Here is a 17,101-nt window from a genome sequence, read left to right as displayed (position 1 = left end):
CTCAGCCTTTTATCTTGATTAACTAATGGTCCATATTTATTTGAATATTTAATGGGGTTTTGTTCGCTGATTGTGTATTAATTTTGATAAAGGAGGGTAGTTTTGGGTTTTCAACATTTGGATGTGGGGTGGGTGCGTGGATTTCGCTGGATTCTCTCATTCATCCTTTGTTTTCGCCATTTAGATTTTATTTCTCTTTGCCTGTACACGTTTCTTTGCGGCCCTACTCTCTTCTTCGTCCCTGCTCTCTTCTTCATCGCTGCCTTAGAACTCTTCAATTCTTCCTCTAAGATCCGCAGATTCCCAGCCCATTAGAATTCCTCCATCACCACTGTCGCCCCTCGCCCGACACTCCGTCTTGGCGGCACTCCAGGTGCGAACCAATCTTCATTATTCTTCAAATTTATTCTCTTAATTAGTTTTCCCTAATGGCTAATTCTTCTATAAATGCCCTAATTCTCTAAAATTTCAATCTTCAACTTATTTTGTTTTATATATTTTTGTAATTAATATTGTATTTGTATAATTGTATGTATATAAGTAGAGAACTTGGAAAGAATTGGATGTAGAACTTTGATATTTTATTCTAATGGAGCAATGTAAAGGCAGGGACTAAATGTAATATGTTGAATTGCTTATGTGCATCTAAGTACGCTAAGAGCTTGTAAAGGCCAGGGCAGTGGATTTTAATTCATTGGTATTCAGCTAGAGTTGAATTTCTTATCTTCAAGTCTTTATATTTGAGCTTTTGTGCATTGTAATATGAATGATTTTGGCTAGAAGCAAGTTCCTAGTGGTCGTGTAGTTTTCGGGGCAGATCATATAATACAATTAATTTCATAAGACATTGATAATGTGTATGCATGTGTGTATCTAGGATGTTAGTTGCGTTTGTAATATTCAAGTTGTAATTTTTGTGAAAATTGTGTACTTCTTGTGTGGATAGGAGATACTTTGTTCTTCTGTTTCCTTATTTCCCAATTCCTGTGCAGAATCAGAACAAAAGAATACTAGCAGGCAAGGAGGGGTACCTTTTGATTCTCAAAGGGCATAACCATCCTAGAAGCTGTTAGTGCCAACTTCACTCCAATTAATTGGATGTGGTTGATGATTGGTGTGGGCTGTTGTATGGAAGCTTGTTTATGGAAGGATGCAGATGCATGGATGGGAAAGGATGCTGATGGGGATTGGGAAGGCTAGCAATGTTGTATAGCATATATAGATTAATTGGAGTGTGAATGTTTTGTTGTTTTGTTTAGAGTGATTTTCCTTCATTCCTCCACCCTTGTCCCCTCTCCCACGCAGGGCAGCTTAGTTAACCAAATAACCTTAACATTTGTTGTTGAGGATCATAACACATACTCGTTGACTCAAGTGCACACACAATTTTATCTAAGTGCAAACACAGCACAATTCAAGTGCACACCAAAATGATTAACATCTTTTCCTATATAAACTGATTCTGCAAATTATGGCACACACATTGTAACCTAAGTGCACACAGTCAACCCAAGTGTACACCCTAATCTATCAACCCAAGTGGACACCAACTTGTTTTTATATCTTTTCATCTACACACTCATTATTTACATTATGGCACACACAGTTTAACTAAAGTGCACACCATAGTCTTTAACATCAATCTAGTTTTTGTGCATGCACATATTCGTTAACCTAAGTACACATGGTATTTCGTATATCAGTTTTCTTAAGCATCATGGCACATCCAAGTGCACACACAGCATAATCCAAGTGCACACCAAAATGTTTAACATCTTTTCCTACACAAACTAATTCTGAAAATTATGGCACACAGTTAACCCAAGTGCACCCTAATCTATCAACCCAAGTGACACACCTGACAGTCAATGAGAGTTCTATATATAGGTACCACCGCACACTTTGGCACACAATGCATAACCCAGGTGCACACCAACCTCGGAAACGCCTAACCACCCGCTCTCAATCTGAATGTTATGGCGCAATATTCCCCCCAAAAGTGCACACCAAAAGGCATGACATCAACCTTGTTTTAGTGGGTTTGAACTCTCAAAGACAGCAAATTTTTAGCACATAATGGCACGCACCGAACTACTTAAGTGCACGCCAGTTCTTAATTTGTTGCGAAAACCATTTCATAGTATGGCACACATCGTGTAACCCATGTGCACATCAACTACATGAACACACTAATTCTCCACAATATATCTCCTAGCCGATGTGCATGCCTGTTCATGGACACTCTCAATCAACACATAATGGCACACTCAGTTTAACTTGGGTGCACACTTACATATACTATTTTTTTTAAAAGGCATAACCTGCGACATTATGTTTTTCATAATTTAACCCAAATAAATAAATAAACCGGTTTAATCAAGTTTTCCCACGTGTATTCTTTTACAAATAGAATAATAAATAATGTGTAAATAACTATATTGTTGTAAGTATATTGTGCAAAAACTTAGATTCATGTAGGCTTTTGGCAGTGTAGATAGTTGCGGCTATCATGGTGTTCGTATTTGTTGCAAGTCCAGCACTTTCTTCAGTTCTTGTTCCCTTAGCAACTTGTTCCGATGCAATCTCCTTCGATGATTTCATGCGCTTTCCTGACCCCTTGTTCTTCGAAATGGCAAGGGGGTGAACTTCGATGTTGGGGGATGCGCGTTGTAGACCCGTAGAAGCTGCGTATGATACCGCTCTTCCCTGGTCTAGTTTCCTCTTGGGCCATGTTTTCCATCGACTCTTCACGCTCTAGGGTTTAGTACTTCGTTGGTGAAATATACATCAAACACTTGGTTAAACTCGCTAATGAGCCTTCATGACCTGTAAAAGTGTTATACTCATTATTTACTTAGTATATGATTAACCTATGTGGCACAAACATTTATGCTGACATGCATGCGTTTAGGGTTAATGTGGCCTTTATGGCACATTCATTACCTTGTATGTGCACACATAGAACCCCCGCTCTCAGAGAATGGGATAATTGGGATTTGTACAAGGGCACATCCATTCTCGCCAAATGTTATTTGACTGTGTGCACTTACCTTAAATTGTCTGTGCACTTATCTTAAATTGTGTGTGCACACAACCCAGGTGTGTGTGCCAGACGTGGTTGTGCATTTGGGCTTCGTAGTGTGTGCCATAATAATAAAACTAGTATGTGTTTGTCAGGACGGTAAACCCAGATGTGTGCACTTACAGTGGGCTGCCTGAGCCATACTGCTCCCCATGAAAACTGGCAGCATGAATTCTAGAGAACCACACGCATGATTAAAACAATGTACACACCAATGTAGTTCATCATTCCCTAGCAACTTAGGCTATACACACAAAATTCAAGAACTATTCATGCAATTGTTTGTGCATACATAGATGTATTCAATTTAATCCTAAATTGAATCACGCACATGAACGACGACCAACATTATTCTTACCTTCAATGTCGCCACTTTCCATCTTTCAAAAGCAGTTGCTGATGATCGATTCTCTTCGTCGCACACCTTAATTTCGAGATCGCCGGACGGTCGCCCTTCTCTCCGTGTCCCAGATGAGCCGATCGCAGAATCTCAGTCCAATTGGTATTCTTCTTTATCTTGTCATCCTAAAATCTTGGAGAGAATCAAAATATAATATTAGTTTATAATTGGTACTGTAATGTAATTACACTAATATCCTTTTCAATTAATTATATTTAAGATCCACATATCACAAAATACTTATCTGGACCGTTGATTGGGGGTAATTTTAATGGTTTGGATGAGTTCTTACGTTCCTACCTAACAAAAGGTTCTTACTTGAAGGCCCCCCTATATATATATATATATATATATATATATATATATATATATATATATATATAATTTATTTTTTGTATATTAGTATTTTTAAAATAATATTAATGTTTTTCAACAAATGCAATACATTTTAATTTTAACTTAAATTCTGACAAAAATTATATGGATAATCATAGTTGAAAAAATTGCTGCGCGCTCCTCCGTGTAATTTTTTAATTTTTTTTATTTTTTAAAAATTTGTTTAATTTTTTTTAAGAGCTTGATAATTATAAACTATTTATTACTTTAATAGTTAATACTAAAATATTAAATTTTAACCTTAAAAATCTAGTGTTTAAATGATTTAAGATTATTTTATTCAAAATGATGTCATTTTGAATTAATGAAATAACCCATTTAAAAATAAAAACAAAAACAAAAAAATTGGAACACTAGTTAATCTGTTGGGCCTAACTGGCCGCCTATCTAGACCTCCGTGCATTAGTCGTTATATCATAGATCGCGGTGCATGTGCACCGCGGTCAAAAACGACCCGCCGTTAGAGTTAACGGAGTCCGCTTGTTTGGTGTATTAAACACCAACTAACACTACAGTATATCTAAACCGACACTGCAGTTATATCAAAATGATACTGTAGTTATAGTGAAATGAAACTACAGTGTATATAAAATGAAACTGAATAACATTTCACATATTTGAGTATATATTGTACAATGAAGCTGTAATTATATCAAAATGATCATGTAGTTGTGTTTTAATGAAACTATAGTGTATATAAAATAAAATTAAATAACATTTTCACATATTTGAGTCTATAAATATCGAATGAAACTATAGTTATATCGAAATGAAACTGTAGTTGTGTTAAACTGAAACTGCAGTGTATACAAAATGACACTGAATAACAGAGTTACTTTTTGCAAAAGGGTGCGAAACGGCGGAAACAAACACTGTTTATTTTCATTTAAAAAAAAAAAAAAAAGACGTGCGGTGCATGATATAATTTGCCACCATGCATGGTGGCAAATTATTGTGTGGACCATAATAAAAAGTACATTTTTAGTACACTAAATGTACATTGTTTTTGTACTGAATGTACATTATACAATATAATGTACACTCAGAACAAAAATAATGTACATCCCCTGAATACAATATACATTATTTTTTTATTAAATGTACATTATTTTTATACTGAATGTACATTATTTTACAGTAGACAAAATATGGTTCACACAACTTGTGTGGACAATAATGATTGGTGCATGGTGATACACTAGGCGGCCGACCAACGCCTAGCGTCTAGGCACGATTTTTGCAACCATGTGGATGATAAGAATTGATATAAATATCTTAAATCTTTGACAATTCAAATATGACCACCAACATTCTAAAGGAAAAAAAAAAAAAAAAAAAAAGAGATAGAAACTTATACAACCGGAGTGAATTCCTTTTACTTTGATTGTTTGATTCGAAGTTCTTACTTTTTATTGCTCTCTGAGAATTCAAGAGAAATTGTTTGCATCTCTTTGAAAATTAAAACATGAATACAAATATTAAAACATTAAAAAATGAGGTGGAAAAACTAAAGTAAATTTTGTTTGTTTTGAAAGTTGGATTCGTTCATTGATCACTTAAAAGAATAAATAGGAAAATAACTAAAAATTTAAATCATTTAGTAAAAACAAATAACTAGGAAAATCAAATATTTAAACAATAAGCTTATGTCTATGTTTGTATTTTATCATAAAAAAACATCTTAGAAGGGTTCTTTTTTAGAACATTCTGTAAATTACAATATTTTTTATTTTATGAGTATTGTTAAAATATTTTATATAATCAAATATCAAATCATATACGTTCACTAATAAGACAAATGTTATATATATATATATATATATATATATATATATATATATATATATATATAGAGAGAGAGAGAGAGAGAGAGAAAAAAATAGATCGAGAATGTCCATACATTATATTTTAAATTACAATTCAAATTTGTGAAAAATAGAGAAAATGTTGTGTAAGAAATAAATTTGATTTTTAATTGCTCAATATAATTTTAATTCTATATTTTGTGATGGGGTTAATTTTAAAATTTTCAAAAAATATATACACATAGGCTACTAGAATTCTAGAAATAATATAACTCCATCTCTGTTGTTCACTCGTTCTTAAAGACTTATTTAATTATTTTTTCTTTCTTTTTAACCTATATCTAATTATCTATACTCTATACTATATATAAAAATAAAATCCTGAAATTTTGACTTCCAGCTAAATTCCTAAAAAATCTGTCTTCCTAATAAAATATATTGATTTCTACTTTCCCATTCGTACAATAATTCTGCGTTAAAATTCTATTCTAATATTATAAAATAGTGTAATACAATTCCTATTGTTATCTATATCTATACTTCTATACTATACTATATATAAAAACAAAATCCTGAAATTTTAACTTCCCTCCCAATTCCTAAAAAGTCTCACTTCCTAATAAAATATATTGATTTCTACTTTACCATTCGTACAATAATTCTAAACAAAATCCTCAAATTTTAACTTCCCGCCCAATTCCTAAAAAATCTTTCTTCCTAATAAAATATATTGACTTCTACTCTCTCATTTATATAATAATTCTGTGTTAAAATTTTATTCTAATATTATAAAATAGTGTAATACAATTCCTATTGTTATCTATACTATATATAAAATCGGGTCGCTGGCCGCGGCGAGGAAGACCGGAATCGGCCTCCTTCGCTGCCGCCTCGCCGGCTGAACCGGCGATTAATTTTTTATTTTTTTTTCAAGTTGTAAAGTGTCAAAAGTTCGGCAAGGCATAACTTTTAACTCAATTGTCCGTTTTGAACAAATATTATTTTGAAATCGCGTATTTTTTCGAGATCTATCCACCGCAAACTGCCGTAAACGGTTTGGCCCACCATTTTTTTTTTAAAAAATGCTTTATTAAATAGTTTCTAAGAAAAAAACTATGATAACCTTATGTTTTATTAATGAATTTTTAAAATTTTTAATTAAAAAATTATCCCGTGCATTATTTAATAATCTTTCTTTATAATTGGTCAAATTATTTAATTATGGTGAATTAGGAAATAATTAATGATGGTAATAGAAATCCTAGAAGAATATAGAATTGAAGAATATTTAATTATTGTTGTGACTCACGAAATATAATACAAGAATATTTAATTATAATTATATTATTACGTCATTATATACTAACAAAACTTGAAAACAAACTAATAATAATAATAATAATAATAATAATAATAATATAAGTGGTAATAATAATAATATCTAAAAGTAATTATGTGTTAATAATAATAGTAAGAATATTAACGTAAGAATTATAACATAGAATAAATCATAATAATTAATAACTATAGTCTATGATTAAATTTGAAATTGTCAGAAAAAATAAGCGACCTCGGGTGAAATTAACTCTTAAATAATTATATATCAATTTTTTTTTTGAATTAATTATATATCAATTTAAATATTCTTAATATATTACAACAATTCCATTCCGTGCATAGCACCAGTGAAAATACTAGTTACATTAATTTTACATCAAACTCCATTACCTTTCAAACTCTTTTTTCCCTCTACATATATTAGTTGGCTAATAATATTTAGAAGAGTAAAAAATAAAAGAAAAATAAGTCAAATGATTTCCTTTCCCTAGTAGATTTTCTCTGACGTGCAACTAACCCAGAGGAACGCAACACCGCTTCCATACGATTGACATAATTCTTTCTCTCCAAAAACCCACAAAGTAAAGAATGCCCGGCTATGGTTTGAATACCGAAGCAAACTCATCAATGGCGTCCGAAGAGTCATACCCAAACATCCAAGACCTTTTCGAAGCCAATACTTCTCCTGTAATCCAATGTTTATTATTATCATTATTTTATAATAACGAAGGAGTTGTGTGTGCCTATAATTTTTCAAAGCTTGTATTCATATGTATATGAAAAGGTTTATAATATTGTAAGGTATTGTGGACTTCTGTTGGTTATTATGCATGCATTGTTGCTCATGTTCATTTGATTATTTGTACGGATTGCTTTTGGGTAAGGTTCATTATATTTCTGATTAAGGTTGTTTTTAGCATTGGATGCTTAACAATTCTAGGAATCTATGGTGATAGATAGGTGTTCTTATTGCTAATTTTTTTGTTTTTTTACTGTCAAAAATATCTTGGCATGCTGTTTATAAGTTGTTATTGTTAAATTTTGAGTCTTTAACTCCCAAGAAAACCTAGGGGGACAAAAATGATTATAAAAATTGAACAATTTGAACAGTGACTATCTGTTTGGATGAAACTAGTGCTGTTTATTCAATGCAAGTACTATTTTGTGCTTATTGGAAGTTTGATTTCACCATTTTGTCCACTACGCCTATTAAGCGGTTATTTTTGTGTATTCGTGACTCCATGAGATAGATTTCTTGTACCTAAGCAATGCTTAATCATGTATGGGAAGAACTGAAGGTTGAACTGATGTTTTTGGCTAAATTATATTGTTTGAGGGTGATTTACAAATCATTGGATTTTCCAACTTTCAGGTTTCTGAGGCATCTGATCCGGAGGAAAATAATGGCTTTTTTGTGGAATCTGATGATTTGATGTTGGAAGATAGGGGTGTGGGAGAAAATGACAAAGTTAATCCATCAATGTTTGATGACAAGCAGCAGCAAGACTATTTCGATTCTTGCAGCAATCAAGTGACGAATAAATACTTTTATTATGATAGGCCACTGTCAGAGTCAGAGGAAACAGGGGTTTGGGTACCTATCTCTCACCCGCCAATGTCAAAAATGGATCATGAAGAGTGGAATAACGGTCTTTATGCGGATGGGGACATGGGGTGGGATCAATATATTCTCCAAACTAAGGAGATGACAATGTGGGATGTGTTTCGTGACATGCTAGTAGTTGCAAGAGAAAAAGTAAGTGCTTGTACATCCATCGATTTCTATAGATATACGGGACCATGGATTTCAAAACGTGTGCTCGAGCAAGCTTGGGAAGAGATGGCTCAAACTCTTCAAGATGCTAATTTCGGTAACATTAAGAGTATCCTTGAGGCGGAGCCCCCAAGATGGTTGCCCAACAGTGCTGCATCCGCTTGTATGCTTTGCAATTCGCGTTTCCATCCAATCATGCGTTCTAGGCACCATTGCAGGTTTTGTGGAGGGATATTTTGCAACGGGTGCTCTAAAGGACGGATGTTGTTGCCTGCATCGTTTCGCACCTCGAACCTGCAACGAGTTTGTGATGTGTGCTCTGTACGGCTTGAGCCACTCCAATCTTACTTAATCGGCCAGATTAGCCGTGCAGTACAGCTTCCAACTCATGATTTAACGGATCTAAGTACGCTGAGATCATGGCTTAATTTTCCTTGGGGGCAGTCCATGGAATATGAAATATATAAGGCTACAAACACCCTGAGGGCATGTTCTAAGGCAAGATACTTTCCAATTTATCTTTCATATATTTCTTGGTATATCATCATTGGATTTGTATATTGTGCTCATTGCAGGCTGGGTATTTGACTCCCTTCAAGTCCATTCCAGACGCCATTCTTAAACAAGCAAAGGGCCTTGCTATTCTAACCGTCGCAAAAGTTGGTGCAATGGTTACCTACAATATCGGGACTGGCTTAGTTGTAGCAAGGAGAGACGATAGATCTTGGTCTCCTCCTTCTGCCATATCATCTCTCGGTGTTGGTTGGGGAGCTCAGGTGAAAAATATTTACACATCTTTTAAAAGTTTAAATCAGAGAAGGCATTCTTACATCTAGCTTAAAAAACATCATGTTACAATCAAATGCTGACTCGAATTTGTTTATTGTGTGGAACCATTTAATGGATTTCTTCTTCTATTGCGTATTATGCTACGTACAAATATGGTATTAGGATGTTGTTTTGTATGAACAGATTGGAGGAGAAGTGACAGATTTCATAATTGTGTTGAGAACAAGTGGTGCTGTGCAGACTTTCAGCGGAAATGCTCATTTATCTGTTGGAGCAGGGTTGAGTGCTGCGGTGGGCATTGTTGGAAGGACTGCTGAAGCTGATTTACGCGCTGGTGATGGCGGTTATGCTGCCTGCTATACTTACAGCTGCAGTAAAGGTATGCTTGTTATTTGTGATTCAATTCGGGTAATCTTTAATATTTTCATCTCAAGGAAAATGGTAACCAACTTTTGTGTATGAAATGATTACTCAAACACTTGAAGAGAATGGTGATGGATGAGGTTAATTATGAAATCTATCTGTCCTTCACTTGCAGGTGCATTTGTGGGATGCGCTCTTGAAGGAAGTATGGTGACAACCCGGACTCGAGAAAATTCAAGGTTTTATGGTAATCCGTCCATCACTGCATCAAATATTCTTCTTGGATCCATGCCACGACCCCCTGCAGCTGCTATATTGTATCACGCACTGTCCGAGTTGTATCAGAAAATAGGAAATTGATTGACGATGAAAGCGTATTGTCATGTTGAACGTATTCTTTATCTGTGCTATTATTCATGAATCTTCCCTTGAACTTTGGAATGGGAAGGGGGAATACAGAAGAATGAGTTTAAGTCCAATTTTTGCATCATAATATACTCCGTAATATATAGTTAAATGAGTGCAACCTGAAGAAATTTACATAATAATGCAAGAAAGAAAATGTCTGGAGGTGGAGGGGTGGGTAGACTTAGGAAGAACATACGAATACAACAAACCATGAAACATGTTGGATAGCAGCTTAGACAGCCGCATGTTCATCCAGGTGATGTCTTTCTTGTCTCAACATCTTGTCTTTAATTCAGTTATCACATCCACACAACTTGTGTTTTTGTTCCATTCTCAATCTTCACCTGTGAAAAATGCATGTCACCTTATATTTGGAGCTAGCTCTAATGTCAAAGGAAAAAAAAAAAAAAAAAAAAAAAAAAAAAGTAATGTTTAGAGCTGGTGTCAAGAAACCAAACCAAACCAAACCTGGTCTTAGAGCTCCCGAGAGTGAGCTCGAGGTCATCAGGACCACACTCCTCGTGAATCCTCTCCCCTTCCCAGGGCTTCACAAAGCCTGCTGTGTTGCTCCCAAATGCAAATTCGTCTGAGACAGCTTCAGCCATTGGAACGTCAGCAGTGTGATCAAAGCCTGCGGCAATAGCAGGTGAACATGTCCCACTCTGTCCAGGAGTGGAAATGAGAGATCCGCGATGATGGGGCAGAGTCTGGGCTTTAAAGCCGAGTGGATTGGGAGAGACAAGACTATAAGTTGGAGAAGTTGCCCCACCATGTGGGATTTGTATCCCAGCAAGCCATTCTGAATGAGGAGGATGGGTCTGGCGGCTAGGGCTTACAGGTGTCGATGAAGGAAGGAAAGAGTAGTGTGGTCCACCCCAGCCAACACAGGCAGAAGGGCCATTCCAATCAGTTCTTATTCTGGGGGTCCTGCCAGTTGGGGAGCTCAAGGGAGGGGTGACAGGAGCACTTATGGAGCCTCCATGGAGATAGAAATGAGGAAACTTGGAGGAGGAGGCTGATGACGATCCAGATGAGAGGTTTCTGAGCCACGGGATAAGGGAATTCCCTTCCACGCTGACATTAGCAGCAACGTAAGAGGAAGACGCTGGACTTGGCATAGAAGAGGAGGCTGGACTTGGGTTGTAGGAAGTGCAGGGGCTTGTCTGGTAAGAAGAGCAGGTGCTAGCTGATGTAGAGCCACCTAGAAAATCCGTGCTTTCCACAGGTCTACATCCCTGCAGGAATTGTTAGACAAAAAGTGGCATTTGCATTATTATTATGGCTTCTGGAAAAGATCAGGCTAACATGCATTATATTGCAGGACATTCAATTCAGTGATGTTCATTTTTGCCAAACACAATGCACTGTCCTGAAACAGTACTGCCAACTAATGCATAATATCTAACACATTCTACCTACAAGACTTATAAAGCCTGGAAAAAAAGAAAAAAGAAGAAAAAAAAAAAAAAGTGAAAATGGTCACTTTTACAGCAGATTGTGATCTTTGTGGATAATACCTTTCTCTCAAATGTCTATACATGTTAATTCTATCACTACCAGTAGAGCAAAGTATTGTTTTCATAATAGCAATGTAATAATTGCATATAACCATTGAGAAATCCTTATATGAAAAATATCTATCCTTCAACACAAGTTAAATTACCTATTCTACCAGCTATATTATTAAATGATGAGTTCAACTAGTAGGAACTAGGTGAAATATCATGGTGGACCAATGGAGCAACAGACATAGCATGAGAATAATGAGTAAAGTAATATAATCAAGCTCAGAAAGACAAACCTCCAAAAATCCCCTATGAAGCACTAGCTATATAACATATAATATTGCAATAATCACCTCGGTGTACATTTATATATTTTACCTTCTATTACATGTACACCTTAGTATCCTTTTCATTTTTTGGGGTCACGCGGAAAACCCGCAGTTACTATCCAAGAGTGTGCACTATGTAAATCCTGTCTTGTAACCCTAGCCGGCAAAGGACCACAGTGAGGTAAACCAACCTAAGTTGTCCATCTACCCAAGAGTGTGCACTAGGTAAATCCCGTCTTGTAACCCTAGCCGGCAAAGGATCACAGTGAGGTAAACCAACCTAAGTTGCTCATTGTAACCCTAACCGGCAAAGGATCACAGTGAGGTAAACCAACCTAAGTTGCTCATAGCTGACTGGCACAAGGAGCATTGGATACATTTTGAGTTAAAATGTGTTAGAATTACATGTTCCACACTAAAGAGCTTTAACCAAATTAAAAAGCATTAATAAGATCTAGTTCCACATTTAGTAATCAAAGGAAGCCTTGTATTTCCTAAACTATCTTTATAATTCACACTTCCTACCAACTATCCATAATTATGGGATAACTAAGTCCTAAATTCTCTTCCTAGAATGGATGGCACATGTAGTAGGACAAAGCACCTAAAACAAGTAAAAGGACAATTATTGCTGAAACACCCAGAAAGCACTCTTGCTCCTGAGTTCCATTCACATTATATAACCCAAATAATGACCTTTAAATAATGCAACCTGTCCTACAAAATAAGGAACATTCACAAGAATGGTAAGAGGAAAAGATGCTGATTTTGAAAAAAGCTAAAGAAAGAGCTGAGAGAAAGGGCATATCTTGCAAATGAAAATGGTAAAAAGGAAATACCATTAGCCAAAAAGCATGTTTACACCATATTTGTGAAAGGAAAAGGTGGAAAAGAGTACGAGCACAAGCTTGTGCAGTTTTTAAGAATCCCGAGAAGGAATTTGAGAGAGTTCTCAAGGGTATTATTGTCTTTCCAATCCCAAGACGATTTCAGGGCAAAAAACAGAAGAATCTTTACAATTTCAGAGAAAATGAAAGAGATATCACAGAGTTTACGGTCAGGTGGTGTCCGCCGGTGAGGTCAAAAGGGCAGCATCAGAATCTACTTTTATGACACTATTGTAATAACACAATCTCAACAAACACCTGCTCGTTCAGAAGATCATTTTTCGCAGTACACTCCGCGAACTTCCTACCGGCGCACTTTAACAGTAGCACATTTTGCTATCATAATATTATCTCCCATTTCCTTTCGAAAACCCATTGAAATGGCTTGGGAAGCCGAGCTGCTAAATTGCGCCAGGGTAAGACTGGCTAACTTGCGCCAACAAGGGCGATCACTGCTTCGGACTCAGTGATACAATCGCATTTTCGTACTTCGTACAGCGCATGAGCGAAGCTTAACAGAGACCATCGCTCATCAAATTGGAAGAGCAGATTGCAAAAATACAACAAAATCGTAATTGGGATTTTACTTTTTCGAAAATGAAAAAAAATATATAAAATCAATTCGAACTCAAAACAGAACTGCACCTTTCTAACTAAGTTCAACCTCGATGTTGAAATATATGAACACATACGTATAGGTATATACATTACACATAACGAAATTCCAGGAACGTACCTTGCGGTAGGTGGTTCCGTCGGGGTCGACGGTCCAGCCGGCCTCGTTGCAGAGGGCTTTGAGGACCTCATTGTTGTCACAGTGCTTGGGGAGAGGGTAGTTGCCGTACATTCTGAGTCCAGCGAAAATTTTGGCCGCTATGGCCCTCCGCCGCCGCTCTCTCCGCTTGTTGTTCTCCCTCTCCTTCCACGTCGGCATCCTCGTCCCCGACGTCATCTCCTACGATCCTCCGGCGAACAAAACGACGGCTTCGATGATGGCTGAGTGACCAGAAATCACGTCTCCGTGGCTTTCAGTAGTACGACTGAGTTAACTCGCCGGCGTGAAATCGGATACTTGAGGTGAACGTGAAAATGAAAAGACCAAAGGAAGCCGGTGAGGCATATATATACTCTACATTTCGGTGGCGCTCAAAACGAAGTAGTCTAAAACGAAATTGTGAAATTCTTTGGGTTAATTGACGAAAATAGCCTCCTATTCAACTTCTATTTTCCTATTTTCTTTTAATAATATCTTGGAAAAGGACACTTTTTCCTCTAAATTATATGCTTATACATTTGTTTCCCCATAAATTATTCATGTATCCACATTAGCCTCTCAATTATTATAAAAGTGAAATATTTCTTTTAATATATTAAATTGACATTTGTATCTTCAAAATAAATATTTTATTTATTTTCTTCTTCAACAAATTATTACTTATACGTAGAGATGACCACGGTTCAGTTCGAACTGAACTGGACACTATAGCAATCAAATTGAAATTTTTCGGTTATGATTCAGAACCAGAACTCAATATTTGGGTTTCAGTTTATTAAAATTATGAAATGAAAAAAATTGGACCCTGAACCGTGAACCAGAGGTTTGAATCGGAACAACTACTAGTATTAGCTTAAAATTAGAATTATAATATTTACAAATAGTGTATGTTCTTTTTTGCATTTATTTTTATTCTCACATATAAGTATATATAACCACGATTTGGTTTGATTTTGAACCGTCAGTTCACAATTTCAGATCCAATTTGAACTGCTGGTTCAAACTTTCTTTTAAAATTTTATTTTTCTTTATTTTTAAAATATTCTAAAGTCAACAGTTAATGTATTTTATTTTTTCAATTCAGAACACGAACTGGCAGTTTCGGTTCGCGATTTTAATAAACTCTAAATATCGGGTTCCGGTTCTAAATTGTCATCATAATCTTTCTGTTTGGTTGCTATAGTGTCTGTTTGGTTTGAACCAAATTGTTGTTATAATTTGTTAGAGAAAAAAATAAATGAAATATTTATTTTAAGGGTAAATATATCTATTTAACCTATCAGAGAGGAAACTACCACTTAAATAATTCAGCAAATGCTATAACTATATAACACAGGGGGAAAGTGATTTTCCCTAATATCTTTAAGAGAAAACAAACAAACTTGCCCTCAATTATTCTACATTAATTAACTCTTCGAACAAAAAGTTGTGCAACTTTTTATATATTAGAGCATCCTCATCAGCATTAAATTTGACACGATTTTTAAAGTACCACTAGGAAAGAAGAGGGAGAGAGAAGAAGGAAAAATAAAGAAAAAAAGAGGTGATGTTGCAGGAAAAAAAAAAAGGCTAACAGACGCGCCAGCGGGTGCGTGTTTTGCACGCGCAAGCGGGTGCGTGTTTTGCACGCGCCCAACTATGCGTCTGCGTCACTTGTAATATTATTTATATATATTATTTCCAGGCATGATTTTTGTTATTTGTGCGATGCAATGGTTACGGAGTTAGTAGGAGATACTACCCGAGTTCACTGTTTTTTTGGTGACTTTGTAGTTAAGTGAGAAGCGAAAGCTGCGGTCGAGAAGGCTAGCGCAAAAAAAAAAAAAAAAAATACAAAAAGGATTCGACTTTAAAACAAGTTATAGAGAAAAAAAAAAAAAAGTCGACGGCAAGATTCAGAAGAAGGTGGTGGAAAGTGGTTCCTCTTCGTCTAATGAAAATACTTCTTCTTATTCTGAGAAAGAATTGAAGGTCAATAGATTAAAATATCTCTATAGGTGTATTCTTAAAAGTACCATTTAGTGGTTTTTGCTTTTATTGACCTAAACTTGATTTCTTGTAATTAAATTCTTATAAAACCAATGTTCTTTTATATATATATATATATATATATATATATATATATATATATATATATATATATATATATATATATATATATATATATATATATATATATATATATATATATATATATATATATATATATATATATATATATATATATGGACGGAGCCAGGATTTCTAGTGAGGGGGGCGAAGAAGCAAAGGTAAGATGAGTTCAAAAATGTTCAAATACAAGGTCCAAATACAAAATATCAAATACAAATACGATTGTTAAAATACAAAATATATTATAAATTACAAAACAAAGTTCAAGTGCAAATTGCAAATTTGTAACATTGCCAACACAATTACACAGCTAACACAACCAACACATTCCAAATTGCAATATCTTTATTTAGTTATTTTTTAAGTTCTAACCAAGTTCCAAACACAGCCAACAAGAACAATTATATAAAATTTGAGAGCAGCCAGGCAGGGAAATTAAAGAAATTAGAAGATTTAGGGAAATTGATTAAATTGAGAGGAAGCCAACAATTATATAATTCAAGTATTCAACAAACTAACAAAGCTCATACATTAAATTGATTGAATTAAAATTAGAGAATTTAGAGAAATTAAAGAAATTATGATAAAATTACAATTATACAAACCTGTGATTCCTATGAACTGAGAAGCATGGAGAGCCGGAGAGGAGACCACAGACACTGCCGGAGAGGAGATTCGGAGACCACAAATCTGAGAAGAGAGAACTGAGAAGATTTAGGGAAATTGATTAAAGAAATTAGGGCAAAATACAATTATACAAACCTGAGAACTGAGAGGTAGGGAGAGCCGGAGAGGAGACCACAGGTGCTGCCGCGCTGAGGGCTGAGGCAGTGTTGCCGGCGACCGGTAACCAGGGACGGCGCCACGGCGGTAAGGGCGGCGAGTTTGACGGGGAAGAGAAGCAGCGATGGAGACGTTGAGACTTGAGAGAGAAGCACCGAGCGTGAAGCCGTGAACACTGCTATCTTACTAATCTATGTAAAACAATAAAAAAAAATAATATATATATATATATATATATATATATATATATATATATATATATATAGGGACGGAGGTGGCCTGGGGGCAGTGGGGGCAGCTGCCCCCACTGTCCAAAATTATACAGCCCCAAAACGACGTGTTTTGGGGCTGTAAT

At 35.4% G+C, this 17,101-nt stretch overlaps 2 protein-coding genes across 2 annotated transcripts; one reads left to right on the top strand and one right to left on the bottom strand.

The window, feature by feature from the left end:
* The first annotated feature begins 7,509 nt into the window (after positions 1–7,509).
* On the top strand, positions 7,510–10,348 carry LOC109187564. The gene is made up of 5 exons (XM_019337792.1): positions 7,510–7,708; positions 8,394–9,293; positions 9,371–9,571; positions 9,768–9,963; positions 10,123–10,348. Exons 1-5 carry the CDS (start codon positions 7,610–7,612, stop codon positions 10,305–10,307), a joined length of 1,581 nt encoding a protein of 526 aa, XP_019193337.1. The 5' UTR covers positions 7,510–7,609; the 3' UTR covers positions 10,308–10,348.
* Positions 10,349–10,411: 63 nt separating this feature from the next.
* LOC109187573 (BES1/BZR1 homolog protein 4-like) lies at positions 10,412–14,196 on the bottom strand. Its single transcript, XM_019337803.1, has 3 exons — positions 13,813–14,196; positions 10,824–11,590; positions 10,412–10,699 (listed from the first exon to the last, which is right to left on the bottom strand). The coding sequence occupies exons 1-3, from the start codon at positions 14,026–14,028 to the stop codon at positions 10,696–10,698; spliced, it is 987 nt and encodes a 328-aa protein (XP_019193348.1). The 5' UTR covers positions 14,029–14,196; the 3' UTR covers positions 10,412–10,695.
* Between the last annotated feature and the right edge of the window lie 2,905 nt (positions 14,197–17,101).

This window comes from Ipomoea nil, unplaced genomic scaffold (assembly GCF_001879475.1).
Source record: "Ipomoea nil cultivar Tokyo-kokei standard unplaced genomic scaffold, Asagao_1.1 scaffold0191, whole genome shotgun sequence".
NCBI lineage: Eukaryota > Viridiplantae > Streptophyta > Magnoliopsida > Solanales > Convolvulaceae > Ipomoea > Ipomoea nil.
Note: the sequence above shows the minus strand (reverse complement) of the source record. Positions and strands in the feature narration are given on the sequence as shown.

What these genes read in the sequence shown, in the direction of transcription:
- LOC109187573 (XM_019337803.1), bottom strand. Translation starts at nt 14,028, where the DNA reads ATGACGTCGGGGACGAGGATGCCGACGTGGAAGGAGAGGGAGAACAAC. An exon ending in ACGGAACCACCTACCGCAAG is followed by an intron (nt 11,591 to 13,812) that starts GTACGTTCCTGG and finishes CAATTCCTGCAG; the next exon opens with GGATGTAGACCTGTGGAAAG.
- LOC109187564 (XM_019337792.1), top strand. Translation starts at nt 7,610, where the DNA reads ATGCCCGGCTATGGTTTGAATACCGAAGCAAACTCATCAATGGCGTCC. An exon ending in GTGTTGGTTGGGGAGCTCAG is followed by an intron (nt 9,572 to 9,767) that starts GTGAAAAATATT and finishes TTGTATGAACAG; the next exon opens with ATTGGAGGAGAAGTGACAGA. An exon ending in TACTTACAGCTGCAGTAAAG is followed by an intron (nt 9,964 to 10,122) that starts GTATGCTTGTTA and finishes CTTCACTTGCAG; the next exon opens with GTGCATTTGTGGGATGCGCT.